Below are 27,698 nucleotides of genomic sequence, written 5' to 3'. Positions count from 1 at the left end.
AGATCATATTTTGACTTCAGACACTCCTAACAGTCCTATCTGTTCAACTCTATCCCAGCTCTATTTCAGTCTAGTGCCACTAGCTCACTCTATCTAATACAGATAGAACATTTGTGAAGGACAAGCCAGTTAGGTCCTTAATTGTGAATTATCTTCTGTTTCTCTTTTCTCCCTTTCCATGTTCCAAAAAAAAATCTCTAAGCTTGTTTCCTGCCTTTCCTGTAACTAGTCTAGTCCAGACACAGATTTTCTGTAACCAGGACTGTTTGTAAGCTTCTGAGCCCCACCAAGCCTTTCTGTGTTGGAGGGAAGCCTTCTGGCTTATCAGTGAGAATGGTAAGCACTAGGTAGCCTATCTACCACAAAAGTGGTTTCTGCCCAGAATTTGTTGTTTATTGGCCATTTGGCAGTTTCTCCATCTCTTTCAACTTTCTGGTTTATAAGCCTGCATTTGCACTTGTTTCCCACCTTTCCTGCAACTAGTCTAGTCCAGATACAGATTTGCTGTATCCAGTACTGTTTGTAAACTTCTGAGCCCCCCAAGCCTTTCTGTGTTGGAGGGAAGTCTATCTACCACAAGAGTGGTTTCTGGCCCAGAAATTGTAGTTTATTGGCCTTTTGGCAGTTTTTCCATCTCTTTCAACTTACTGGTTTAAAAGCCCATGTTTGCACTTGTTTGCCATATTTCCTGTAACTAGTCTAGTCCAGATACAGATTTGCTATATTCAGGACTGTTTGTAAGCTTCTGATCCCCTCTTGCCTTTCTGAGTTGGTGGGAAGCATTCTAGCTTATCAGTGGGAGTGGTAAGCACTAGGTAGCTTATCTACCACAAGAGTAGTGGGAGGCTGGTATAATGGTTAAGGTGTTTACCTTACAATCACAAGGTGCAGGGTTTGATTCTCACAATGGGTAACTGGCTAGGCTTAAAGTGGCCCATAAGGGCAGTTAGTCTACTACTAAATTATAAACATATTTATATATATATATATATATATATATATATATATATATATATATATATATATATAACAGTGGTTTCTGACCCATAAATTGTATTGGCCATTTGGGAAGTTTTCCATCTCTTTCAACTTTCTGGTTTAAAAGCCTGCGTTTGCGCTTGTTTCCCACTTTTCCTGTAACTTGTCTAGTCCAGATACAGATTTGCTGCATTCAGGACTGTTTGTAAGCTTCTGAGCCCCCCAAGCATTTCTGTGTTGGAGGGAAGCATTCTAGCTTATCAGTGGGAGTGATAAGCAGTAGGTAGCCTATCTACCACAAGATTCAGGTACAGATTCTTAGTTTTAGCACTTGAAATTGCTTATTCGTGCTCAGCACTTGTTCAGAACTTGTTGTTAGCACTAAATAAGCTACAAATTACTACAGCAGTCAACCTTCCTCATTACCTAGAGGAAAACAGTTTTTGTACTTACTTTCCTCACTTTCTTAGAGAAAAACAGCTCTTGTACTCACTTTCCTCACTTGTCTAGAGGAAAATATTTTTTTATTCAGGCATGTCCAAAGGTCAGCTCTCAGTGTTCTCTCCTGTCTATCTGATGAATCTGGGCATCTTGAGGCAATGTAGCAATTGCCTCATATACACAGACAACCCTCTCCTCCTACCACCCAACACCACAACCTGTGAGAGATGCACGTATCTAGCCAAACTGGAGGTAAAGCTCTCTCCAACCAAGACTGAACTTGACAGTCAAGAGGCGAAAGTAAACACTTGCACCACACCACACTCATCACATAGTCCCACTAAACCTACACCACCAAAATCCACACATAGAAACACAAAAACATTCATGGAGGCTCTCAATAATAATCTGCTCAAGCAAGAGAGACCTCCAAAGCAGAAATGCAAGCAATCTGCACCTCCCCAACACAACCCAAATGACACACAGCTCACAGGCTCAGTGTGACACTCAACCTGAGCCCATAAGGCAAAACAACGTACCCAACACATTAGTCATAGGTGACTATAGTCAGGCACACTGATGTCCCACTCACCAGGTTAAACAAGGAGAAGGTTACTGTCAGCTGCCTGTCGGGTGCCAGGATCCGCCACATAACCCACGCACTCAGGTCACTCCACAACAAGTACAAATATGACTCTGTCATTGTCCATATTGGTGTGAATGACCTGAGAAGTACCTCCCTGGACTACATGAAAAGAGACATGGAAGAGCTCTCCGCTCTTGTAGCCTAGGCAGGCATGACCCTAGCCCTGAGTAGCATCCTGCCATTGCCCAGAATGATACCGCCGTACAAGGACAAAATGATTGACTTCAACAACTGGCTAAGCTTCTCAGTATCTGTCTGCCTGGGACGACATGTTCGACAAACCACTATGCTTTGCTGGAGATGGCCTGCACCTGTCACTCCTGGGATTCTGGATACTGGCTAAGGCTCTTGCTGCCCCTATAGTGCCTTTTACAGGCAAGTTTCAAATGACAAATTCACCACTGTAACTGGAACAGGCAAGTAAAAACAGACGGTAATGCTACTCAATGCTAGAAGTCTAAATCTCAAAATGCACTCCCTCGAGGCACTCCTTAAAATGGAGAACATCGATATCTGTCCAGTGACTGAGATCTGGTTCAAGGCTCCAGAGAGCACCCCTGCATTACCAGGCTGTCACTCATACCACACTTTCGGCCACCTAACCTGGACTGGAACACCAAAGGCGGAGGTGTGTCCATATTCATTAAGGATATCCACACCTCCAGGCTAGTTGCTCAGCATAATGCATCCGAGATTATCCAAGTGCAACTAACTCTGGGCAAAACTGCAATCTAAATTGTAGCTTGCTACAGATCCCCCACCATGCCCCAGGATTCCCACTCCTCTTTTCTTGATATACTGGAAAATATTAGGGTACAACCAAACACCCTAATAATGGGCGATTTCAACTACCCCACCATTAACTGGGAAAACTACTCATGTACCAACTCCTTCGCTCAACGCTTTCTGGAATTCATAAATTCCAATGCCCTGGATCAACTTATCCACACCCTCACCAGGGGCAACAATATCCTAGACCTAGTCATTACCAACATGAGTGACTGGTGTTCCACACCTGAAGTCAACTCCTCGTTATTCAGATCCAACCATAAGCTAATCACCCTAGATATTCACATCCCACCCCCCCACCCCCACAGCCATTAAGGAAATCATGGTAAAAAATTTCTCCAAAGCCAACTTCATGCTTCTTAAGACAGAAGTGGCTAACTTCATGACACCCATGCAGATGGACAATACAGTTACGACTGTTGAATCCTACACAGACGCACTCTATAAGCACTTACATGAGTGCATGGATCGTGCTATCCCAAACAGAACCAAGACACTATCCTCCAAAAAAAGGAAGCCAATCTGGTGGTCCTCTGCCATAAACAAACTCTACAACAGAAGGAAGAAACTGTTGCAAAAGAGAGTAAAATCCCATGAGTTAAGGAGTTCCCTGGTCAGCCTCAGTAAGAAGCTGAGATTCCGTATAAGATCCTCCAAAGCTAGCTACAAAAACAAAATTGCACTGATTCTAGGGACAACCACAAAGCATTATATAGCCATGTCAAGAATCTCAATGGCAACACCCAGATCTGCTCTGAGTTTCAGCACAACGGCATGAAAATTACAGAACCAACTAATATTGCCAACTTCCTGGCAGATAGGTTCAGTGCTAACTTTACCCCCCCTCACCCCCTAAAGGGCCCATAACTGTACTGGAAGAATGCAGAGTCCCTGTAATCACAACTATGCAGGTAAAAGCTGCACGGTCTAAAGCCACAAACACAGCATCCATGGGACCGGACAACATCCCAGGCTGCATTTTACATGAACTTCAGAACGAACTGGCTCCCCACCTAAGCACCATGTTCAGTCATAGTCTCACATCAGGCTTTGTGCCCACTGGATGGCGCACAGCAACAGTTATCCCATTCCTCAAAGGGGGCGCCACCACTGATCCCAGGAACTATCTCCCTATTAGCCTGACGAGCCTGGTCTGTAAGACCATGGAACGTATCATCATGGAACTCATAAACAAAGACATTGGTAAACTCCAAACTCTGGACCCCACCCAGTTCGGGTTTGTGAAAGGCAGATCATGCCTCCTGAACCTGATTGACTTCTTTGAGGCAGCCACCAAAGCTGTAGATGAGGGTAAGGTGGTTCACACAGCCTATCTTGACCTCGCTAAGACTTTCGACACCACCACCACCCCATTCTGGAATTATAGCTAAACTCACTAAATTAGGTATAAATCCCTACGCCACAAGATGGGTTGCCAATTGGCTCACTGACAGAACCCACACTGTAAAAGTTGCAGACTCAAAATCTGACTTCAAACCAGTGACAAGTGGAGTACCACAGGGTTCATTCCTGGGACCTTTCCTGTTTGCTTTCTACTACTCTGAAGTACAGGCTAACACAGAAGGCCTTTGACTGACTATGTTCGCAGTAACTGCAAACTAGGAGCCATAGTTGAGTCCCCAAATGATGTCGACAATCCTACAGAAGGGCCTCACTGAGACAGATGCCTGGTGTTGTAGCCATGGCCTCAAGCTCAGTGCCAAAAAGTGCATTGTCATCCCTTTGGTAAAAACTCTGTACCCATGAACTACCACATAGGCAGCAGTCTACTTAACGTCAAATGTGTTATAAGAGATCTGGGGACCTAGGTGGACAGTAGTCTCTCCTTTGATAATCACATCACCACAGTTGTCAGGAAATCCTTCTACATGGCACACCTCAACATAAAAGGATTCTCATCTAGGAAAAAAGAGGTCATTGTTCCCCTCTACACTCATTAGACCCATTATAGAGTACAATGCCCCTTTTGGAATGTACCTCACGAGACATCTGCAGCAGCTGGAAAGACCACAGAAGTACCTCACTAAGAGGATTACAGGCCTCAAACAGATGCCCTACACTGACCATCTCAAAAACCTCCAGCTCTACTCTGTCACATATCCCCTACTCCGAGGTGATCTTTCCCCCGTCTTCTGCTGAAAAGTTTTTTTTTTGACAAAATCCAGTTGAACAAACCCAGTAAACAAAAGCAAAATTAAATAAATAAACAGGTTTCTTCATAGTATTTTCAATGAATATGACAAGAAAATCCAGAGATGAGGGTGTCAGAAACCTGACTTTATTAAGATATTGAGAGAGGCGAGAGGTGAGACAACCTGAAGCAAACAATAAGAAGTTAGTAAGGAGGTTATACAGGGTATTAGTTGCAGGGAAAAAAGAATAATAAATAATAAAATTCAAGAATAGGATGATGAAGCAGACAATGGACTGTGGATAAGTGGTATGAAGTCTGCAGGGCACCTAAATTAAATCTAAAAAAAAAAACAGGAACTACTTACACCATTTATGTCAGTCTTTAAGGATCACAGTCAATTACTCCAAGTCCCCTCATCAGCCAGTTCAAGTCTTGGAGTTTATAGTAGCTTGCCTGGACTTAGCCAGTCAGTTGGCCTTTCTTCTACCAAACAGAGTGCATTCCTTAAGATTGCATGTCAGAGAGATACTTTCACACCTTTCTCCCACAGCAAAACAGGTTCCTCAGGCCTCAGGATCAGTGGCTGCAGCTAAAACTTTACTACCATCTGCTCATTTCCACATGAGTTCTTCAATGGACTCTAGCAGTCCAATGGTCAGTTCTTCAACAGCCTCTGACCCATCCTATAAAACTTTCTTGGGTTTGCAGGAACACCCTGCTGTGGTGGATTCAGTCCAACAAAGTTTGTCAGGGTCATCCCTTTGTATTCTCACCCCCTGAGCCATGATGACCACAGATGCCTTCCAATTGGGATGGGGGGGCATTTCTTGGGATGTCTGTCCAAGGCATGTGGTCCCCCAGAAGAGGCCAATTTGCATATCAATGTCCTAGAGATGAGATCAGTCCTCCTAGTGTTTTGGGCTTTTCAGAACTCTCTTCCTGTAGGGAACATTGCTATCTAAACAGACAACATGTCAGTGATTTTGGTATATCAACAAGCAGGGGGAAACCTGACCCTACCCCTTTTGTTGAAAAAAAGTCAGAATGTGGCAGTGGGTGAGCTCCTCCAATCACTTTCTGCTAGTAATGCATATACTGGGGAAATCCATCTTGCTAGCCAAGAAACTCAGCAGGATTTTTCTGATGCCTAATGAGTGATTTCTCAATTAAGCAATGGCTGAGAGAATCTTCTGTTGATGGAGTCAACCTTGCTGCAATCTCTTTGCCTCTTCCCTTAGCAATAAGTGTAGCAAGTTCTTAGCCCTAATCCCACTCAGGAGGAGTCACCAGGAGGTGTTTTGGCCCATGTTTGGCCCTCCATTCTTCTTTACACAAAGTCTCCTTTACCTCTAATCCCCAAATTTCATCAGAAAGCAATCCAGTTGAAGAGCAAAGTTATCCTCATTGCCCCCTTTTGACCTTGTCAGGTGTGGTTCCCCTTCATTTTGTCTCATCTCCTATGTCCGCCTTGGACACTGGTTCCATTTCCAGATCTAATCAGTCATCTCACAGAGAGGGCTCACCTGGACATTCCAGGACTCAAGTTGACTGCATGGTTTTGCCAGTTACAATGATGGCTAGACAGCCCAGGCTTTCTTCCCTGGTATGCCAGATTTTGGTATCATCCCAAAAACCCTTCACTACAAAAGCATATAAGAGTAAATGGAAGAGATTTTCTTATTGAGCCCATCAGAGAGAACTGGGTCTGTTTACTACACCTATTCCTGCTGTTTTAGATTTTCTTGCCTCAGATTTTCAAAAAGGAGTTAGTTCTTCCATCATCTGAGTTCAACTAGCAGCCGTCTCCAAATATCACACTGTAGATAATGCTTTCCCTTTAGCTTCCTCCAAGTTATGCCAAGCCTTTCTTAAAAGTACCTTTTTGCTTAGACTTCCAGTTAAAGATCCTTTGCCACCATGGAACCTTACGCTTGTGTTGCAGAGTTTGACTCAGCCTCCTTTTGAACCCTCAGCGAAGTCTGATTTCAAGTTTCTCTCTTGGAAGACAGTCTTCCTAGTGGCCATCGCCTGAGCTAGGTGAGGTTCTGAACTTCAAGCACTTTCCTCAAAATCACCTTACTTGATATTCCACAAAGATAAGGCCACTTTATGTACTAATCCATCTTTTCTGCCCAAGGTAGCCTGTGAGGTGAACATCAGTCAAGTGATAATTTACCTGTGCTCTTTCCAAATTTTTCTAATAAAGGTGAATACATGCTTCACCTCTTAGATGTGCATAGACACCTTCATTTTTATCTTCATGGGATGAAGGTTTTGAGGAAAAACCGACCAGTTGTCCATCTCCCTTGCCCCCAGTATATTGGGAAAACCAGTTTCTAAAGTTACCTTAGCTAAATGGTTAACAGATTACATTTCATATGTTTATTCTGAATGAGGTTTGCCTTTGCTTAGACCTCCAAAAGATCACTCCACTAAATCCATGACTACATCATCTGCTTTCTAGGCCAGAGCTTCTATTGATGACATTTATGCTGCAGCCACTTGGTCCAATGCTCATACCTTTGAGGAATGAATGAAAATGGCAACATCAGATATAAAAGTTATGTGCTCACCATAAGTATGCATCTTTGTTGTTCATATTCATTCTTCCTCAACTTCCCCCCATCCTTCTCCTTTTCCATTTCCTTTGGGAGTGATCTGATAGAAATATTGAAACCACTGTTCCTGTTTTAACCCGTATTCTGTCTTTAGCTTTTAGGTGAGCTATAACCACTGTTTTCTGATTGAGCAGCACACTTGATCTGAGGTAATACAGGGGTCTGATGCATTACAGGTAAAGGGAGGATCACGAGAGTCGGATCCAAGAGTCTGAAAGAAATGCGGCCGAGCCAGATCCGAGGTCAGATTCAAGATTCATTTGTTGAGAAAAAATGAAAATGGACAACAGAGATGCATAGTTATGGTAAGTGCATAATGAGAAGTTATGTACCTACCATAATGTTCCATGTTAGTTGTCTGCTTCTTGCCTTCTTTCTTGCTGGATGGGTTCAGAGCCAATCCTCGGCTCCAACTCGGCCTATACTAAAGCTCGAGAGCTATTTTACTGGCTCGAGGCTCCCCTGTATCCCACAATGCTAGGCGCTAACTACCCAGATCTCGTTTGATAGATAACACCATAGCAGTTCTGATCCCAGAACAAAGGAGAAGGAGTAATACCTATAACTATAACGTACCCAGAAAAAGGGCAACTATGGGAGTCCAAGTTGGGATGAAAGACGGCCCTACAAGATCCTTTCGGTCTGTCCAGGCTAGGGGGTTGGAGGGTGGGATGCAAGAAAGAAGGCGAGAAGAAGACAACTAACATGGAACGTTATGGTAGGTACATAACTTCTCAATGTTAAGTTGTCAATCTCGCCTTCATTCTTGCTGGATGAGACCACATCCCTAGCACCTCAGCCCTGGGTGGCTCATCAGAACAGACTCTTGAGGATGGTGGAACCAAAGTTATCTCGGCTTCTGGAGGCCATGTCCAGTTGTAATGAGAAATAAAGGTATGAGGAGAGGCCCACGTGGCTGCCGCACAAATGGAGTCTATAGGTAACCTAGCCTGAAAAGCTATTGACATAGCTAAGGCTCTAGTTGAGTGGGCTCTAGGTTTTGAAGGAAGTTCTTGACCCCTTAGCTCATAGATGAAGGTAATCACAGAGGCCAACCATCTGGAAAGGGTTACTTTGGAAACTAGGAGGCCTTTCTTCCCTTCCGCATAAGACAGGAAGAGCTGCTCAGATTTCCTAACTTGCTTGGTTCTGTCCAGGTAGTAACAGAGTTGATGATGAACATCCAAAAAATGCAACTTTTGTTCCGCTCTGTTGGAGTAATTAGGGAAGAAGACTGGAAGATCGATAGTCTGGTTTAAATTTGCCTCAGAAGATATCTTGGGTAAAAAAGATGGGTTAGTTCTGAGGGATACTCTATCTTTATGAAAAATCATATAAGGAGGATGAATGCACAGGGCGTGAAGCTCTGAGACTCTCCTCGTGGAAGTTATGGCCACTAGAAATAGAGTTTTCCATGAGAGTAACTTCAAGGAACAGGAAGCCGCAGGTTCAAAGGGTGGTAGAATGAGAGAGGTTAAAACCAGATTCAAATCCCACTGTGGTGGGGGATCTCTGATTGGGGGCTTAAGTAAAATGATACCCTTAAGGAAGGCTTTAGAAAGTTTATGGGACATAACAGTGGAGTCTGACAGGCCCACATGAAAATTTGAAATGGCCGCTAACTGAACTCTGATAGTGGACGAAGAAGAACCTGATTGAAAAAGTTCAGCCAAGAAATCTAAGACTGACTGGATAGGTGCCATGAAAGGATCCATGTTTCTAGTCTCTGCCCAGAAGGAGAAGCGTTTCCATTTGCTAGCATAAATCCTCCTGGTAGAAGATTTGTGGGAAGCTAGAATGATGTCACGCACCGAATGGGAAATAAAGGGAAGCATGGCTAAGGTTGGAAGTGGAGCAACCAAGCTGTGAGGTTGAGAGGGAAGAGGGAGTGGTGCAGCTCGCCCGACTGATGGGTCAAGAGGTCTGGCACTGGGTCCAGAAGACAGGGCTGCTCCAAAAGGTAATGATGCAGGAACAGAAACCAGATTTGTCGAGGCCAGTAAGGGGCAATGAGGATCATTGTGGATCTCAATGCGGTAGCTTTCTGAATCAGCTGTGTGATTAATGGAAAGGGTGGAAAAGCGTACAGAAGACCCCGGGGCCAATCGTGGACTAGAGCATCTCTGGGGGGATGGCCGGGAAGAGGGAAGAGAGTGAAGAAGTCGTGACACTTGCTGTTTTGAGGTGTTGCGAAAAGATTGCAGCAAGACTGACCCCATCGTTGGAAAATCTCTTCCACTACTGACTGTTTGAGAGACCACTCGTGCGGCATGAGAATGGCTCTGCTCAGCCTGTCCGCTATTACGTTGGACTTCCTGGGGATATGTGTTGCTATCAGAAACCACTGAGAAGAGATCGCCCACTGCCAAAGTCTGAGTGCTTCTCGACACAAGGGGTAGGACTTGGTTCCGCCCTGCTTGTTGATGTACCACACTACGGACATATTGTCCGTCTGAACCGCAATAGTCCCGATGGGAAGAGAGTCCTGAAGGGCTTGCAACGCTAAAAGTACTGCTCTCATCTCCAAGACATTTATGTGCAGGTGGCACTCAAATGGTTGCCATGTGCCCTGGACTGTCCTGCCCTGAAAATGCCCCCCCACCCGATCAGGGAGGCGTCCGTTGTCACCGTAGCAACCGGGGGGGGGAACAAAGGGTCTGCCCTGAATGACTTGCAGGGAGACCATCCACCAAGACAGGTGTTTCTTGCATAATTTTGTGATTAAAATGCTGTGAGACATTGGAAGCTGTTGAAAGGACCACTGGGAAAAGAGCATCCATTGAAGGATCCACATGTGAAAGCGAGCTAGGGGAAGTAACATAATGGCAGCTGTCATGAGACCTAAAGTCTTCAGTACGAACCTGGCCTGTATCCTGTTGTTCTGAAGAAGGATGTGAACATGTGCGCGAATATCTGCAACTCTCTGTGTGGTTAGTTTTACATTTAGTTCGGCGGTGTCCAATATGGCGCCTATGAAAGTAATAGACTGACAAGGCAACAAGGCAGACTTTTCGAAATTTATGGAGATACCTAGCTCTTTGCAAGTTTGAATGGTGTAATCTCTGGACTGAAGAAGTTGATGCCTGGTGGTGGCAGTAAGGAGCCAGTCGTCCAGATATGGAAACACCTGGAATCCTTGATGTCTCAGATGAGTCGTAACCACTGCCATGCATTTGGTGAACACTCTGGGTGCTGTAGTGAGACCAAAGGGTAGGGCCCTGAACTGGTAGTGATTGGCCCCCAGCCGGAAGCGGAGAAACCTCTTGGAGTGCCTGTGCATCTTGATGTGGTAGTACGTATCCTGAAGGTCTATAGAGCACATCCAATTGTCCTGGCCCAAAAAGGGTAGAATGGACTGTAGCGTGACCATCCGGAACTTCGTTCTTTGGACAGACTTGTTTAGTCTGCTGAGATCTAAGATTGGTCTCCAGTCCCCTGTCTTTTTTGGTACCAAAAAGAACTTGGAGTAGATTCCGGATCCTTGCTGGTCTGCTGGGACTGGTTGGATGGCTCTTTTTCTTAGCAGTTTTGAGATTTCTAATACTGCTTGTTCCCTTAGACCGGGTGGAACATCTGGAAGGGGCCTTTTTGGCTGTGTTGGGGTGTGGGCAAAGGGAATTTCGTAACCCTCAGATATAATTGACCGTACCCATCTGTCTTGGCTGAGGGAAAGCCAGGCTTCTGGGTACAGTGATAATCTTCCCCTGACTGCCTCCGAAGGCGGACAGTCGGGCAGCATCTCAGGGATGCTGGAAGGGCTGGCCAGAGACAGCCTCTCTGCTACCCTGATTCTGTGGACCCCCTCTGCCCCTAGGGCAGCGTCTGTTATTGTTCCCCCCCTGCCTCTAGAGGGGAACTCACGTCGTGCATCAGGCACGACTCCCTGTGGTTTGCAAAACCTCATTTTTCTGCCCTTCTGACCCTTAGGGTATGGTCTAGACGGGGTGGAAAAATGGACTTCCACGGCAGAGAGAGTCTTGCCATTCTGTTCGCAACTGGTCAAAGTATCCTTCATTTGAGGTCCGAACAATGCCAAACCATCAAAGGGGGAGTTCGTGAAGGACGCCTTGAAGGGGTCAGCAAAGTTACAAAGCCGCATCCAGGTGTGACGCCTTAAGGCCATGCCTGTGCCTGCAGCCCTACTTGCCCCATCGGCCGCATAAAAAATAAGCCGCATGGAGGAGTTAACAATTGAGTTCAGGGTTGCCAGCTGGGAGTTGATTTTGTCTTGAGACCCCGCAGCTGTTGGATCCTGTAAAGTATCACCCATTTCTTTGAGCATGTCTCTTTGAAGGCGGGTGAAATGACATAAGTAATTCAGCGACCGCATGGTAAAGGTCGCTGAAGAAAACATCCGCTTGCCGTACCTATCCATAGTCCTAGATTCCTTATTAGGAGGATGGATCGGTACTGAAGGATCAGCCAGTTCCTTCTTAGTGGCCGCCGCCACCACCATGGCATCAACAGGGACACCCTTGGTTAAAAACTGTTTATCAGAAGGGGCTGTGATAAATTTTGAAGGCCTCCGTGGGGTAGGTTCCATCGAGTCAGGGGCCGTCTATGCCTTCCGCGCCACCACTTCCATGAGGGGGTCAAAGGGCGGAGACACCCAGGAGGTGGAAGGGTGAGAACCAAAAGCCTCTAGGTAAACCGACTCATCCTCAGAAGGATTGAGGGTAGACCAGTTCCCCCTCTGTTTGAGGATTTCAAGGATGTCAGAAAAGGAGACATCCTCGGAGGGGGACCATGGGGACCCTTCCGACTCATCCAAGTCGGTGTCGGATGTGACGGACTCAGGAGAGTCCACATGCTTCCTCTTGCATTTCCTTTTCTGAGGGGGCTCCCCTGATGGATCAGGGGAGGCCTTAGAAGAGGAGGATGCTCCCAATGGGGGCACGAGACCGTGGCAGGCACAACAGTGGGAAGAGCTGAGGGAGCTGACCGAGGAGCAGGCACAGGGGCCAGCACGCTCCTCATGACCTCAAAGGCACCCCTATCAGACAGGGAAGAAGGCCCCCGCACTGAAGAGACAAGGACCCCTCCCGGCACCGAGAGGGACGGCTCCGAGGCTGATGTCGGGGCCGAACTCACCTGCACCAAGGCTCCGAGAGGGAGAAGGGGGTCGGACAAGGGTCTGATGCCACTCACCCCCTCGGAGCCGAAGAGGGAGTCCCGATGCCCAGATCCTTCCAAGGATGGAACGATGGAAGAGATCGGAGCCGACGGAGCCGAAAGGTCTGGTATCGGCTCCGATGTGTCAACGATCCCGGCTCCCATGAACTCCGGCTCCGAGCTCATAGGAAGACTCGGAGGAGGAATCGACGATAAAATGGGGATAGCTGCTGTCTGTTGAGAAGGGCTCTGAAGCATCTGGGCAAGTGCCTGCGACTTAAGGAGTCTGCTAACCACCCTCTCGAGGTCATGTTCCGAAAGCCTGGAAAACCGAGAGGAATGGGACCGATGCTCCTCTCCGAAAGCAAAGGAGATCTCGGAGCCGAATGGACTGACTCCAAAGATGGAGACCTGGAGCGCTTATGGCTCGCAGACGGTTCCGACACGATGATCGTAGCCTACTGAGTCTTGGTAGCATCGGCTCCAGCCGGAGCCAATGTAGGAGCACTAAGAGCACCACTAGTCGAAGGCTCGGTTCTTGGAGTCGACGGTTTTGTGGACTTCGAAGGTTTGCCCGACGTAGACTTGGTCGGGGAACCTTCGGGTTTCAACAAGCCTCGTAAAATAAGCTTGTTCCTGTGTTCCTGCAGGACTCTTGGACTGAATGCATGGCAGACAGAACAAGAGTCCTGCAGGTGCAGAGGCCCAGGCAATAAACACAAGAAGTGTGACCGTCTGTCAGAGACATCTTCCGACAGCACGAGTCACACTTCTTGAAGCCTGAAACCCTGGAATCCTTAGACATCCTGACAGGGATGACAAGTCACAAACACACCAACCAACACCCACACTCAAACTTACTCAGTCTAGACACACACACACACACACACAAAGACTGAGACTGTTTACACTGAAAAAATAGAAAATCTTATACTAAAATTAACTAAAATAAACTTAAGATTAAGCTAATGTTTAAACTAAAAATTAGCCGAAGGCCTAGTAATCTAAGGAGTGGGGTTGGTCAAGATAAACAAACCTGAAAAGGGAGCTATCTAGGTGGGGATACACTAGAGGGGTAAAGTGGGTCTAATAGAAAAACTAATACTACAAAAAGGAAGAAAAAACCTTACCAGAAGAGATTTTGATAAATCTAACCTGAGAGCCGGCAAAAACGCAACCTTGTAGCTGAAGTGGCAAACGAGATCTGGGTAGTTAGCGCCTAGCATTGTGGGATACAGGGGAGCCTCGAGCCGGTAAAAATAGCTCTCGAGCTTTAGTATAGGCCGAGTAGGAGCCGAGGATCGGCTCCGAACCCATCCAGCAAGAATGAAGGCGAGATTGACAACTTAACATCTTTTATTTACAAAATTGAAAACATTTTCTATATGATGCCACAGTAGAAGTCGGGCTCCTTCTCAAATAGGGTCCCTACTAACCTCAAATATTTGTGTAAGCTGTTCAACTCAGACCTAACATTCACTTCATTTAAAGTACATTTGTCATCCATTTTAGCTTGTCTGTTTTATCCCCCTCTTTCTTCAGGTTAGAGAGCCAAACAGATTCTTAAAGTCATCCAGCACATCAGGTTCCTCCTAGAATCCAATCTCTCCTCCTTGGACCTGAGTAATATTTTGTAAAAGACATTTGAAGAAGACTTCGAGGAGTGCACGGAGGGTGCTGATTGGAGCAGAGGAGATGAGGGAATCTCAGAAACCGGCTCCAAAGCTGTGACCTGGCTCCGAACAGAAGGGACACTCGGTTCTGAGGACAGTGGAACCGATGACCCTACACCCTCCATTTTTTTAGCCTTTTTTGATGCTTTCGAGTCACTTGAAGACTTGGAAGACTTTGAGGATCTACTATCACCATCCTGGTCACCCAGTGCTTCGGAGAAAGGATGCTGAAGTAAACCCCTATTCACTAATTTCCTCCTTCTCTCTAAAAGTACCCTGGAAGAGAAGGAGTGACAGACACTACAAGAATCTTCGAGGTATAAAGCCCCCAGACAATAAACACACTGAACATGCCTGTCAGTGACTGACATTTTTTGTCCACAATCCAGACATTTTTTTAAGCCAGATTTAGGATGTGGCTTCTCTTTCTCATCTGACATCTCTATTATCAATTTAAACAATTTTTAAGCAATATAAGCAACACACTCAAGAAATTATCTATCAAAGTACTCCTAAGAATAAAATTAAATCTAAGTCTAAAACTATATAGATTTTATATATAATATATATATATATATATATATATATATATATATATATATATATATATATATATATATATATATATATATATATATATATACTATCCTATCAAGAAAGTCAAGAAAAAAGTTTTTAAACTTATGAAGCTATTGATTAATATTGGTCCGAGATATCTGGAACACCGAGATCTGTCCCGTGGCAAACTAGATGTGAGATAATTCCAGCAGTGCATCCTGGGATAAGGGGCTTGGTCTCGAGTTACTGGCAAACCTTTAGCTTTGCTATCAGCCGTGTTGGAGCCGAGGATTGACTCAGAACCCATCAGTGAGAATAAAGGCAAGATAAACAACTCACATGGAACATTATGGTGAGTACATAACTTCTTTTTATCTCCTTTTGAACTTGCTTCTTCATCTTTGAAATTGTTAACTTGTAAAACACCATGCTAGTTGCCTTAACCTCAGCCAAAAGGGTCTCTGAGTTGTAGGTTCTTGCGTGTTCTCCTCCTTTGTTAGTCCTCCATAGAGACAAGGTTAGACTTGGAACTAATTCTTCCTTTATGACTAAGGTGGTTACAGAGTTGTCTTTGAATCAATTGATTCAACTTCCAGCTTTCTTTCCCAATCCTCAGAATAAGGGGAATGAATCCTTCCCTTGTTAGATGTCCACAGAAAACAGACTATATCTAGAGAAAGGTCTATATTATAGTCTCGAAGTTACAGAACATCAAATACAAAATGGTCAACACCAAATCATCGAAGTTCCATAACTTCGAAGATAAACAAAAAAAAAATTCAAACATCAAAAACTTACCCTGACGGGTTTAAGCAGGGGGGCATGCCTCCCTGCACCCCCTACAGCCCCTGCTACTTAAATATACCAACTCTGAGATCATGCTACAGTGTAGGAAAGGGAAATATTCCCTTTCTGCACCAAAGTGCAATTTAGGAGTTGGTATATTTAAGTAGCGGGGAGTGTGTGGGGTGCAGGGGGGATTGCCCCCCTGCCTAAACACCCTTTATATTTTTTTCTTCATTTTTTAGGATTTTGTAGGGTTTCGATGGTTTAATGGCTCGATCACTAAAGTTCGATCTTTAGTGATTTGAAGCATTAAACTTTCGAGATTATAATATAGACCCCCTAAAGAAGACAAAACCCATTAGAAAGTCTGGCCAACTTTTCATTTCCTAAAAAAATGAAAGAAACTTAGTATTCCAGTCACTAAACATAGCATTTCTGTGTGGCTTTCCCTTTCTGTTTATTTTTGTTACTTTTTCATTGCAAATAACTTGGAGGCAAGTGAAAGCCCATTCCACTAAATCTATGGCTTCCTCTTTAACTATTTTTTTTCCAAAGGCATACATTCAGAATCCATTCTAGAAGTAGCTACCTGATCTTCTGTACTCTATCAAAACACTACAAATTAAGATGCCTTTTCCAGAGCTATAGCTGATTTTGACAGGAGTATTTTTCAAGATTTGCTGGACTCTAGCTCTTTTGTTTAAGCCTGCACCCCTTCCTCCTAAATGTTTTGAGATTTATCCTATAAGTGAGGACTATTATAACAGTGACCTAATGAATAAAATAGTACAGTTGTTGTTGTTGTTGTTGTTCTGTCTTTCGGCTTTTCCCGGTTAGGGGTTGCCACAGCGGAACTCCGGTCCGCTAATGATTGTCAGTAGATTTTTACATGCCGAGTTGCCAGGTCTGACACACAACCTTCAACAAAGGTACACCCATTCACACATGTCTCCACACAGAAGACACTCTAGCTGAGAATCGAACAGGACAACGTCTTACTGGGAGGCGACAACGCTACCGCAGCACCACCACCACAGTTATATTACCACAACTGTATATGTTCAAGTACATCACTGTTGCAGTAATATACACCATCCGTTCCTTCTTTTTTTTTCATTTCCTTTTTCAGCCAAGGTGGATCCCTTCTTTCTCTTCCCCTCTATGTGTTAAGACTGTGTCTATCTTCTCATGAGTGCCAGCCACAGTTTTTGCACTCGTACAACCTGCAAGTACTTGTACATAGCCTTGTGCATGGGTCACAGGTCAGACTACAGCATGTGCTGAAGTTGCCTCAGCTTTTGCAGACTGGGTGGATGACTGGTATCCTTGGCAGGATGCATCCCATATGTGAGGAAAACTGCAGCTATGATCTATTTGCACGTCTACTGTTACAGTTAGTTCTTACACAATCATAATTTCTGTATATTCTACCTATTATTCATTGTATTTTCTTATTTGACTGTTCTTTCTTTTTATTTTATAGACAGGCCATTTTAAACAAAAGATGGAGACGAAACAGGATGTTGTTGCACAGCCCAATAGAACCAGACAGCCACGACGAACTGCAGCTAGAAAAGCAAATTACAAAGACCTGTCAAATTCAGAGTCAGAAAGTGGAAATGAATCTGATATATCCCTTCCAGCAGCTACAAAAAACTCTGCTAAGGTAAACCTTTCATATTGTTATTACAGTTGTATGTTATTTGCTTGACACATTACTTGGTCAAATTAAAAATGGCTGACCTAACATGCAAGTGTTTTATGTGAAGGGCTTTAGCAAGTGTTTTATGTGAAGGGCTTTAACTATCATCTCCATACTGCCTCCAGGGATCTAGGTTAGTTCCTTGAAAACATGCTAGTCAAATGCAGTTTCAGTCAATGATCATGTTTCCAAAATTTGTTTTTTAAGAGCATGTTTTCTATTGTTTTTTAAGAACATGTTTTCTGTGAGGGGCAAAGCTTCCCCCATAATTTGCCTGCAGGAGACTGAGCCCCCTACATTGCTGTTAATGTTATAATCATCTTGGGGTGCTACTCTGTAGAGATAAGGAAAACTCAGCCTTTAAGCAGCCCTTTTACAGGAATGAGCATTTGCAGTGAACTGGCAGAAAAATGACAGTTTTTCCAGCTGACTGTCAAAGAACTGTCTACTCCAGCCTACTCCAAGTTCATCTAATCATTGATAGGCGTCAAAAACAGGTTGAAATATATTGGGGAGCAATATATATTCTTCTGAGGTTTCTCGACTGTCACAGTCTTCTTTTTTCTTATCCCCAGGTGGCACTCATTGGCATTATTTTCAAGTAATTCTTCTGTGAAAGGGTTGTATCTCCACTTGAGTCTACCTTTGTTAGTGTTGATGGAGTGATACTTACAAAGGCAGTGGCAGCCATCTCTTTTCTAAGTGTTTGTCAGAATTTCCCTTTGAAAATTCAGTAGCATAAATTACTGAACCTTACAGCCTTTATCATAATAGTTATTTATTGGTAATCCATTATGTATGCTTATCTTCCTTGTGAGATTACATATTTTTTTTATTTCTAATGTGCTTTTAAGCTAGAAAATGGTCATTAACAACAGTCACAAGAGGTTTTTTTTTTCATGTACTCTCCCACCAGTCAGATTTATGCATGTTTCTATAAGGAACATAATTAGATGATGCTTTAATAGATGGCAAATGAAGAGTGTCAGGTACAACTTAGAGAAATTCATCTGTAAAAATATAATACACTGTGGGTACTTTTAGTAATAGTGCAGTGTCCCTATCTTCATTATTTGGTTTATCCAGCTACATTGATGAGTTACTGGCTACTAATTCAAGAAAATTATAGTTTAGAGGAATATTGGGTGACTGTTACACCTCCCCCTCAAAACTAGCCTGGGTTTTCACAACCATGCTAGCAATGACATCTTAGCCTGCTTAGGTTTGTGATATATCTTATCTTACAGGCATGTTTAATTTAAAAATAGCATTGAGAGAGAAGCTGTTCTTTGTTTTGACTGGTTTATACTCAAGGTTGTTTTTAGTTTTGTAAAAGGACAAAGGAACATGGACACCCATATGACTCTTGTTTTGTTGGGAAAAATATATATATATATTTTGTTCAAGCTGCTACTTATGGAACTGCTCTCAGATTATTCAGCAAGTACACCTAAAATGATTCAGTATTGCTGATGATATCCATTTGTACGTTTCATTTCTTCAGGACTTTATATTAAAATTTGAAAGCTTAAAAAATGTTTGGATCTCATCCTTATTTGAATGAATAAAGGTAGACTGAAGTTCAGTCCTGGGAAAAAATGAAGCTATATATTTAAGATAACATATATCTGTTCTGTTTATCTAAAGGAGCTGTTGGTTCCCTGTATCACTTTTTATTCATTTTTGTCATGAAATGAGCAGCTGGCTATTTGAGGGCAAAGCTTGACATAACTGGCAGATGTTCTTTTGCCTGTTTGCCCCCAATGTTCATCATTAGAACATTGTTACTCTAGCTGAAACTATTCAGGTTATATCCTGCCAAGGATTGGTCTAACCATCTAGCTTTTCAAAGCTTAAGAGCAACTTCCGCATGCCTTAACTGCCAGAAGCTTGAGCACAACTCCATATAAATAGGCAGTAAGAGCTTTAAAATATCAGAACTTTCTTTCCACTGAGGTGTACTCCATCTCTGGCTTTTAAAGTACTGATGTTCAATAAGAGGTTTATCAAAACTGGGCAGATAAAATTTCCTGCTAGAGAAAACCTCTCACTGCTTTTTTTTTTCTTAGAAAAACTAGTATTTTTGTATAAAATAATTTGTTAGGAAAATAATTTTTTGGACTGTCATTATTTAGGGTTTTTTGTACTTGTGAATGCTTATGTGAACAAACTGTGTAAATGTATTGTTATACTTTATTTCCAATTTGCTGTAGAATTGTATGTGTACAGGGCAGGTCTTTGTGCCTTCAGGGGACTGTCAGTGTATTTTCTAACCTCAAAACCATAATTTTTTTTTTGCTGTTATAAGGTTTACCTGATTCTTCCAAGTTCTGCTGCTTATATTCATGGCTTCTTTTTCAACTGAACTCATAGAGTAGTTACCAGGCTGCTTGGTTATTCCATACCCCTTCTGCAAGAAAAACAGTATTAGTAAGGAGTCTTTCAGTGTCAGATCTACTTCCATCTGCCTCAGTTTCTAGTGTATCAGTTTTTATGGACAGGGAAGATTTACAGGGATTTGTTAGGGAATTCATTTCTGCATTTAACTCCACTGGCTTCTCTTTTGGCAGAAAAAAAGAGTTCCTTCTCTTCCAGATCCTGATTTTTGGTTAGAAGAGCAAGGACTAGAGGGAGAATATTTTTCTCCAGTGTTTCTTCAGAAGATGAAGTCTCTGATTCTGAGGAAAGTGTTGCTTCAGATTTCCCTCCAGAACTCTTAGCATTGATTGAGACTTTAAAATGAAAAAGGTATTTTGAGTGGGGACAGAATGAAATTCCTATTTCTCAGGTATTTGTTGCAGTTGGATATTCCATAACCTGCATCTGTCTCTCCTGTTTTACCTGCTCTAGAGGATGTTTTCCTAACAGCTTGCAGACTTACCTGACTGTCGACCTCCTGCTCCTAAAAAGTAGGTTACCTAAGGTATGTTAGACTTACAAATATCTGTTTTCTAACCCTAAATCAGACCCTGAAGTGATTTCCTTATCTAGAATTGCACCTGCTAAACAGATTGCAAATACTAAGTCCATTCCCTCTGACAAAAATGGAAAAGTTTTGCACAGTTTGAGAAGACAGGTTTTTTTTCTGTCACTTTAACATTCAGAATTTTAACTGCCAAGTTCACGTTAAAGTTTTTGCTTCTGTCTTTTGAGAATGTGAAAAAAATTAATCACAAACTTTTCCCTTCTGAGTGGAAGAATTTGCCTCAATTTTAGCTGCTTCTCGTGTTATCAAACATTCTTTAAAGTGTTCATATGTTGCTGCTGATACTGTCTCCAGAGCTGCTGCCACTGGATCAGTCCATGAGGAAATCTGCTTGATCTTGTTCTCAAAGCCTACCAGAAGATGTAAAGACTGAGATTTTAAAGTCTTCTCTACAAGGAAGTTCTGTTTGACCCTTTTGCAGATAAGATACTTGGGAGATTTGAAGAAAGGGAAAACTGATTTAAGGGGTGACCCAAATCATCCTACCCTCCTTTCTTAAAGCTAATAAAAGTTTTCCTTCCACTTTTGCTTCCTTAAAAAAACAGTTTAAGCAGCAAGGTGCCAGAAAACAGAATATAAAAATATGGCAAGGAGGCTCCAAAAGAAAAGAAAAGCCTCTCAAAATCAAGGACAGTCCAAAGAGTAAGAATGACTAATTTGCCTCTTAAGACTCCGTCCCACCCTAGCAATTTCTTCCTGTTTCTGAGTCTTCACCTTTCTCAGTGACACCACATTATTTCAGACAAATTGGTCTTGAAAGTCATTTAACAAGGGTACATTTGGCAGTGGGGGTCCCTCCTTCCTTTCCAGAGGATTCCTTCTTGCCCAGTATACCAAATACCTCTGTTTCCTCCACTTCTGTAACAGATGTTGTCTCAGGGTGCCACAGAACCACTGCCTTCCAGCTAGATAAGCAAAGGGCTTTATTCCAGGTTGTGCTGTTGTTGTTGCTCAAGAAAGAGGGAAGTTGAAGACCTTTGCTAGACCTATCATCTCTATCTTTTTGTAAAGTTTTCAAAGTCCAAAATGTTATCCCTTCAAACCTGTTATCTCTTATCTCTTTACCAGTGTTCATGGTAAAGCTTGACTTAAAAACATGCTTACCATCACATTCCCATTAGCAAACATTTCATGCTTTTCTTAAGCTTTTCTGTATCTGGCTTCCACTATCATTTCTCTGTCTTACCTTTGGACTATCTACTACTCCATGGATAAAAATATTTAAGAAGTTTCTGGCTACAGTAATTGATTATTTTAGACTTCAAGGCAGTCACTTATTTCCCAAATGTGGATGATTGTCTTATATTTGCAGACTCTTTTTCTATTTGGCAAGGGTCCTTAACAAGTATTCTCAAATTGCTACTCAGTCCTTTCAATACAGACAGGTAAAGAAATTTTGTTCCAGGATTCCTTGCAAACAGGCCTATAAGACAGATGCTTTCTCATTCCCATGGATGGAAACGTTCATCTGTGCTTTTCCACCCTTTCCATTGATTTTCAGGACTCTTCTAAAGATACAAACTGACCGTCCAAGAATTGTGGTGGTGACTTTCTTTTGGTTGTTCAACAGTGGTTCTCCCTTCTTTTGAAACTGGACAGGGGCAATTACAAGCTTCCTCACAGACTAACTTTATTTACATAAGACAGGGGTTGTTTGATACACCCCAACCTAAAAACTCTTCAGATGACTGCCTGGATGATAGTTTTGATACATTTTAAGCAACTTTTTTGAGGACATGCAATAGTTACTAAAGGAGGCTAAAAAATGATATTTGAAAATCACATAGGTCTAAGTGGAAAAAGCTTCTTGGTGCCAGTTCAAGAACCAAGACCCTTTTAAAGCCCATTTGTCTTGGTTCTTGATTATTTGTGTGAGCCATTGTCCTCTGACCTTTCCTTTCTTCTCTGTCAAGGCTCATCTTGTCAGTCATTTCTACGTGTCTGCCATTGGATCACCCTACTTTTTATGTCCTTAAGTCGAGCAGTTTTTGAAAGGGATTTTACATACCTGTCCACCTAGAAAAACAGGTGACTTTTCCGTGGGATTTCAACTTGTTACTGGAAAAGGTAATTATTCTTAATTCAAACCAGTTCATCAGACTAATTTGAGGTTCTTTACATGGAAGACGGTTTTACTCATTGCTCTTACTTCTGGAAAAATGGTATCTGAGTTACATGCTCTTATGGTGAGTCAACCCTACCTCATTTTTTCACAAGGGCAGTGTTTTTTTTATTTAGAACAAATCCTTCTTTTATGCCTAAAGTGGTTTCAGTGTTCACATTTAGCCAGTCTGTTACTCTCCTTGTTTTCTTCCCTAAACCCCAAAACAATAAAGAAGGAATCCTTCATACTCTGGCTGTCCACAGGAAACACAGAAATTACTCGACAAAAAACAAAATTTTTCAAGAAAGCCATTCAGCTGTTTGTCTCCTCTGTGATGGTAAAAAAAGGAACAAAAACTGTAGAGCCAGCAAACAGTGACAAGCATAAAATAATTTATTGGGGAGATATTTAGCCAAGAATAAAGCAAACTGGTTTCGGCTGTCAAGCCTTCTTCAGTGCATTAAATTAAATAAGCATACAAGCAAATATATATAGTATAGCACCACCTGAAGTAAGTTGGTGTAAATTGCATCCTTCATTAAAGATATTCATTCAAGCCTGGGGGAAACAGGGCACCCAATTTAATAATCCATTTTTTCTCCATATTGTTTAATAACTGATGCCATCCTGATTTGTTATTACTGTTTCGCTGTATTCTATCAATCACTGTAAATCTAAATGTGGCTTTGGGGTGTTTTGTGTATGTTTATAAAGCACACTTGTTAGTTTCCAGTTCTAATATCACTGAAGTGTTCTGATATTCTGAATTTGACACACCTGGATGTTTGTCCCACATAGAAGGCTGAACAGTTACAGGAGGCCATGTAAATCACCCATTCAGACTGGCAATTGGCAAAAAACTTTATAGAGAACATTTGTCCAATATTTTTACTGGTAAATTCTTTCGTCTTAGACATATTCTTACAATGGGTGCAGTGTCCGCATGGGAAGCATCCCTGCAAGGGCCCACCTTCCAAAATTATTTGTTTAGGGCTGTTGTCAAATCTGTTCACTAGTTTATAATGATTCACAAATGAATCAATGATATTAAGTTGTCCATCTTGCCTTCATTCTTGCTGTTTGGCTGTTTGGGTTCGGAGCCGATCCTCAGCTCCGACTCGGCCATCTTCTATAGCTCGAGAGCTGTTTACTGGCTCGAAGCTACCCCTTATCCCAGAATGCAAAGCATCAGCTACCCAGATCTCGTTTGCCACTTCAGCTGCGAGGTTGCTTCATTACTGGCTCAGGCTTAGTATTGTTTTTTATTACATATTTTTGCTGTTATTGTAAAATTTTAATTGTAAAAGTGGTATTAACCTTAGTGTCTTAGTACTTATACCCTTTATCGCCTTATATTGTGTGTGTGTGTGTGTGCTTTGTTGGCAGTTGCTCCTTTCTGCAAGCCTCTTTTCCCTTGAACTCGTTTTAACTAAGAGAGGACCCCCCCCTCTATTAGGTTAGCCGTTTAAGTTGTAATAATTATTATAACTTTTTTTCTTATTGTTATTGTGGTTCTTTAGTTTGTTGTTGTTAGGAAAATGTCTAAAGATACCAAAGTATCTGGCTTCAGAAAGTGTGACTCATGCTGTCAGAAAATGTTTCTGACAGATGGGCACATTAGTTGTGTACATGGTTTGGGTGCTGTTCACCTGCAGGACTCCTGTTCTATATGTCATGCTTTTAGTCCAAGGGTCCTGCAGGAGCGCAAAAACAAATTAATCCTTCGGGGATTACTGAAGCCTCAGGATTCTCCGACTAAAAGTACTCAGCCAGCAAAATCCCCTAAGTCTGTCAAGCTGTTGGCTCCACCTTCAGAGCCAACTCCTTTACTTGACCAACCAAGAATGTCAGTGCCGGCTGGCACCGACAAGGCAACTCCTCCGTCGGCTCCATCTACTATTTCGGAGCTGTCTCTGAGCTATAAGAGACTGAGGTATCCGTCCTTGGAGCCCATCCACTGGGCACCTCAGTCACTCTTGTTACAGAGTGAAAGTATCCATCATTCTTCCCACTCCTCTCGATCCTCTAGATTATCAGATCTTGATGTGGAGAGAGTAGTAAATAGGTTGCTTAAGTCACCGGCCCTGGCTAAATTACTGTCCAGCCCACCTCAGCAGGTATCGGCTCCAACCGCCTTTATTTCCGTTCCTCCTCTGACTACATTTAGCTCAGAGCCAGAGACCATGGATCTGCAGGTAGTAGAACCTTTGGTGCCGATCATCATCTCTCCTTCAGTTCTGATGATGGCTCCGATTACCTCAATTGTACCTTCTATCGAGGTATCTGGGTGCTGGGGCTCTCTCGTCAGCTCCTAAGGGGGGTGGTGGCATCTGACCCTTGTCCGACCCCGTTCTCCCCCTCGGAGCTTCGGCGCAGGTGAGCTCGGCTCCAACATCGGCCTCAGAGCCATCACCCACGGCACGGAGAAGGACTCCTGTCTCTTTGGAGCCGGAGCTTTCTCTGCCTAGAGGTTGGGACACCTTCAAAGTCATGCGGAGTGTGCTGTCCCCCGAAACAGCTCTACTGCCAGCTCCATCGGTTCCTCCCTCCTTAGTGTCTGTTCTAACCTCTACTCCTCCTCCAGACCCCAAGCGTAGTGAACGTATGCCCCAGGACACCCCATTGGGTGATCCCTCTTCTTCCGAAGCCTCCCCTGATCACTTGGAAGAGCCTATCCAGAAAAAGAAGTGCAAGAGGAAGCACATAGACTCACCTGAGTCTGTCACCTCAGATACAGACATGGATGAATCGGAAAGGTCCCCAAGGTCCCTCTCTGATGATGTTTCCTTTTCGGACATCCTTGAAATGCTTAAACAGAGGGGGGGCTGGACTTCCCTAGCCCCTACCGAGGATGAGTCTGTATACCTGGACACATTCGGTTCCCGACCTTCCACCTCCTGGGTATAGGTTCATAGGTTGGTACTGGGCTATATACCTGAAGGCATATATTAGCCCAGCCACATTGTGTGGTATTCACCGCCCCTTTAGTAGTTCCCTAGACCCTTGTACTAGCAGCTAGTACCCTTAGCCCCTATCTAGTAGCGCTGTTGGTGTGATCCCCGGTGTGAACTTTCTGTTACCCATCCACTCATCAAGGTTCCTCTTGAAGAGTGATAGTGAGGGGCTCTGTCTTATGCAGATCGGGACCCTGTTCCATAGTAAGGGAAGTCTCTGCGAAGGGAATTTATCCCTCCAGCATGTTCTGTTCATTGTTGTGTTGAGGTTTATATCCATAGAGCGTGTAGCTCGAGTAGATTTGGTTTTGCTAAGATGGAGCATGTTCAACAATTCTGGGTTGGACATGGCTCTGTACGTTAGACAGAGATCGCCTCTGAGAAAGCGGTATGCAACAGAGAACAGTCTTAGCTTTTTCAATCGTGCTGCATAGGGCAACTGTTTGAGGCCAGTAATCCTCTTAGTTAGGCACCTCTGTGGTCTCTCCAGCTGCTGGAGATGTCTAGCCAGGTACATTCCAATTGGTGCATTGTACTCAATAATAGGTCTGATGAGGGAAGAGTAGAGGGGCACTATTACATCCTTAAATCTTGATGCGAACCCTTTCGTGATCAGATGGGTCACATAGAAGGATTTTCTAACCACTTTGGCAACATGGTTATCAAAGGAAAGTTGACTGTCTACTTGGGTCCCTAGATCCTTTATTTCTTTTGCAGATTTCAGGGGATTACCTCCTATGTTGTAGTTTGCAGGTACTCTGTTTTTTCCTAAGGGGATTACTATGCATTTTTTTGCATTTAGCTTGAAACCATGGCTTTGACACCATGCGTCAGTCTCATTTAGGCCCTTCTGGAAGATCTCCATGTCGGCCAGAGACTCTGTTATAGCACCCAGTTTGCAGTCGCCCGCAAACTTAGTCAGCCACAGCCCTTCCCTGCTTGCCTGTACTTCTGAGAAGTATATGCCAAACAGGAGGGGCCCCAGGACAGAGCCCTGAGGCACACCACTCGTTACTCCTCCTTTCGATCCACTCATGTCTGTAGTGGCTCAAAAGGCTTGGTCAGCTCCAGATTCTGTGGAACCTACTCTGAGGAGACCAAACAAATTTATTACAGCCCCCGAGGACAAACAATTCCTCTCCAAAGGTGTGCCCGTTGATGCCATGGTGGTAGCAGCAGCCACAAAGAAAGAGTTAAGAGAAACCACTTCATCTGTTCATCCTCCAAACAAAGAGTCTCAGACGATGGACAGATATGGAAAGTGAATGTTTGCTTCAGCAATCTTTTCAATGAGGTCCCTGAATTATCTATGCCATTTTACACATCTTCAAAGGGATCTCCTGAAAGAGCTTGGAGATACCCTTCAAGATCCTACAGCTGAAGGAGTACCAGCCAAATTACCTTCTCAGCTTGCAACTCTTAATTCCATAGTCAACCCCTACATGAGGCTGATTTCCTATGCAGGCGATGGAGCGAGCAGAGCCACAGGGACATGTGTGGCTCTCAGGAGACATGCTTTGATGCTGCTGTGTCAGTTTGTGGAACCCTTTCAAGCGTCCTTCACCAGTACTCCCTTTGATGGCTTCTTTCTCTTTGGGCCTCAGGTGAAAGACACGTTGACCAGGTGTGAGCAGGAAGGCAAGACTCTCTCTGCTGTTGGAGTCCATTTTTCCACCCATTCCAGACCTTATCCCAAGGGTCAGAAGAGCGGAAAGATGTGGTTCCAAAAATCCCAGGGACCCTTGCCTGACACACGTGGCGATTTTTCCCCCAGGGGCAGAGGGGGAAACAACAGCAGCAGATGCCGCCGTCGTGGCAGAGGGGGACCGCAAAACCAGGGTGACAGAGAAACCTTCTCTACAAAGCCCTTCCAGCATCCCTGAAGGGTTGCCCACCTGCTCACCTCTGAAGGCAGTCGGGGTAAGACTTTTGCCGTACCCAAAAGCCTGGCAAAATATAACAAGAGACAGATGGATACTATCCATTATATCCGGAGGTTACAAAATTCCCTTCCATAAATCCCCCATAGAATCAAAAAAGTCCATCCCAAATGTCCCACCCAATTTAAGGGATCAAGCAGTCACAGAAGTTTCAAGACTGCTAGAAAAAAGAGCCATTCAAGAAGTCCCTGCAGACCAACTAGGATCCGGAACTTACTCAAGATTCTTTTTAGTACCAAAAAAGACAGGGGACTGG

The 27,698-nt window shown here is 43.5% G+C and overlaps 1 protein-coding gene across 1 annotated transcript in view; it reads left to right on the top strand.

Annotated features, from left to right (window-relative positions):
* SYCP2 (synaptonemal complex protein 2) overlaps positions 1-27,698 on the top strand; it is a 2,578,701-nt gene that overhangs the window by 733,566 nt on the left and 1,817,437 nt on the right. The window contains exon 5 of the mRNA XM_044088976.1: positions 17,240-17,422. Within this exon, the coding sequence (XP_043944911.1) occupies positions 17,240-17,422 (183 nt within the window). The remainder of the gene's footprint in view (positions 1-17,239; positions 17,423-27,698) is intronic.

The sequence above is a fragment of the Protopterus annectens genome, chromosome 12.part0 (assembly GCF_019279795.1).
Source record: "Protopterus annectens isolate FY-2018-M chromosome 12.part0, PAN1.0, whole genome shotgun sequence".
Lineage (NCBI taxonomy): Eukaryota > Metazoa > Chordata > Ceratodontiformes > Protopteridae > Protopterus > Protopterus annectens.
Note: the sequence above shows the minus strand (reverse complement) of the source record. Positions and strands in the feature narration are given on the sequence as shown.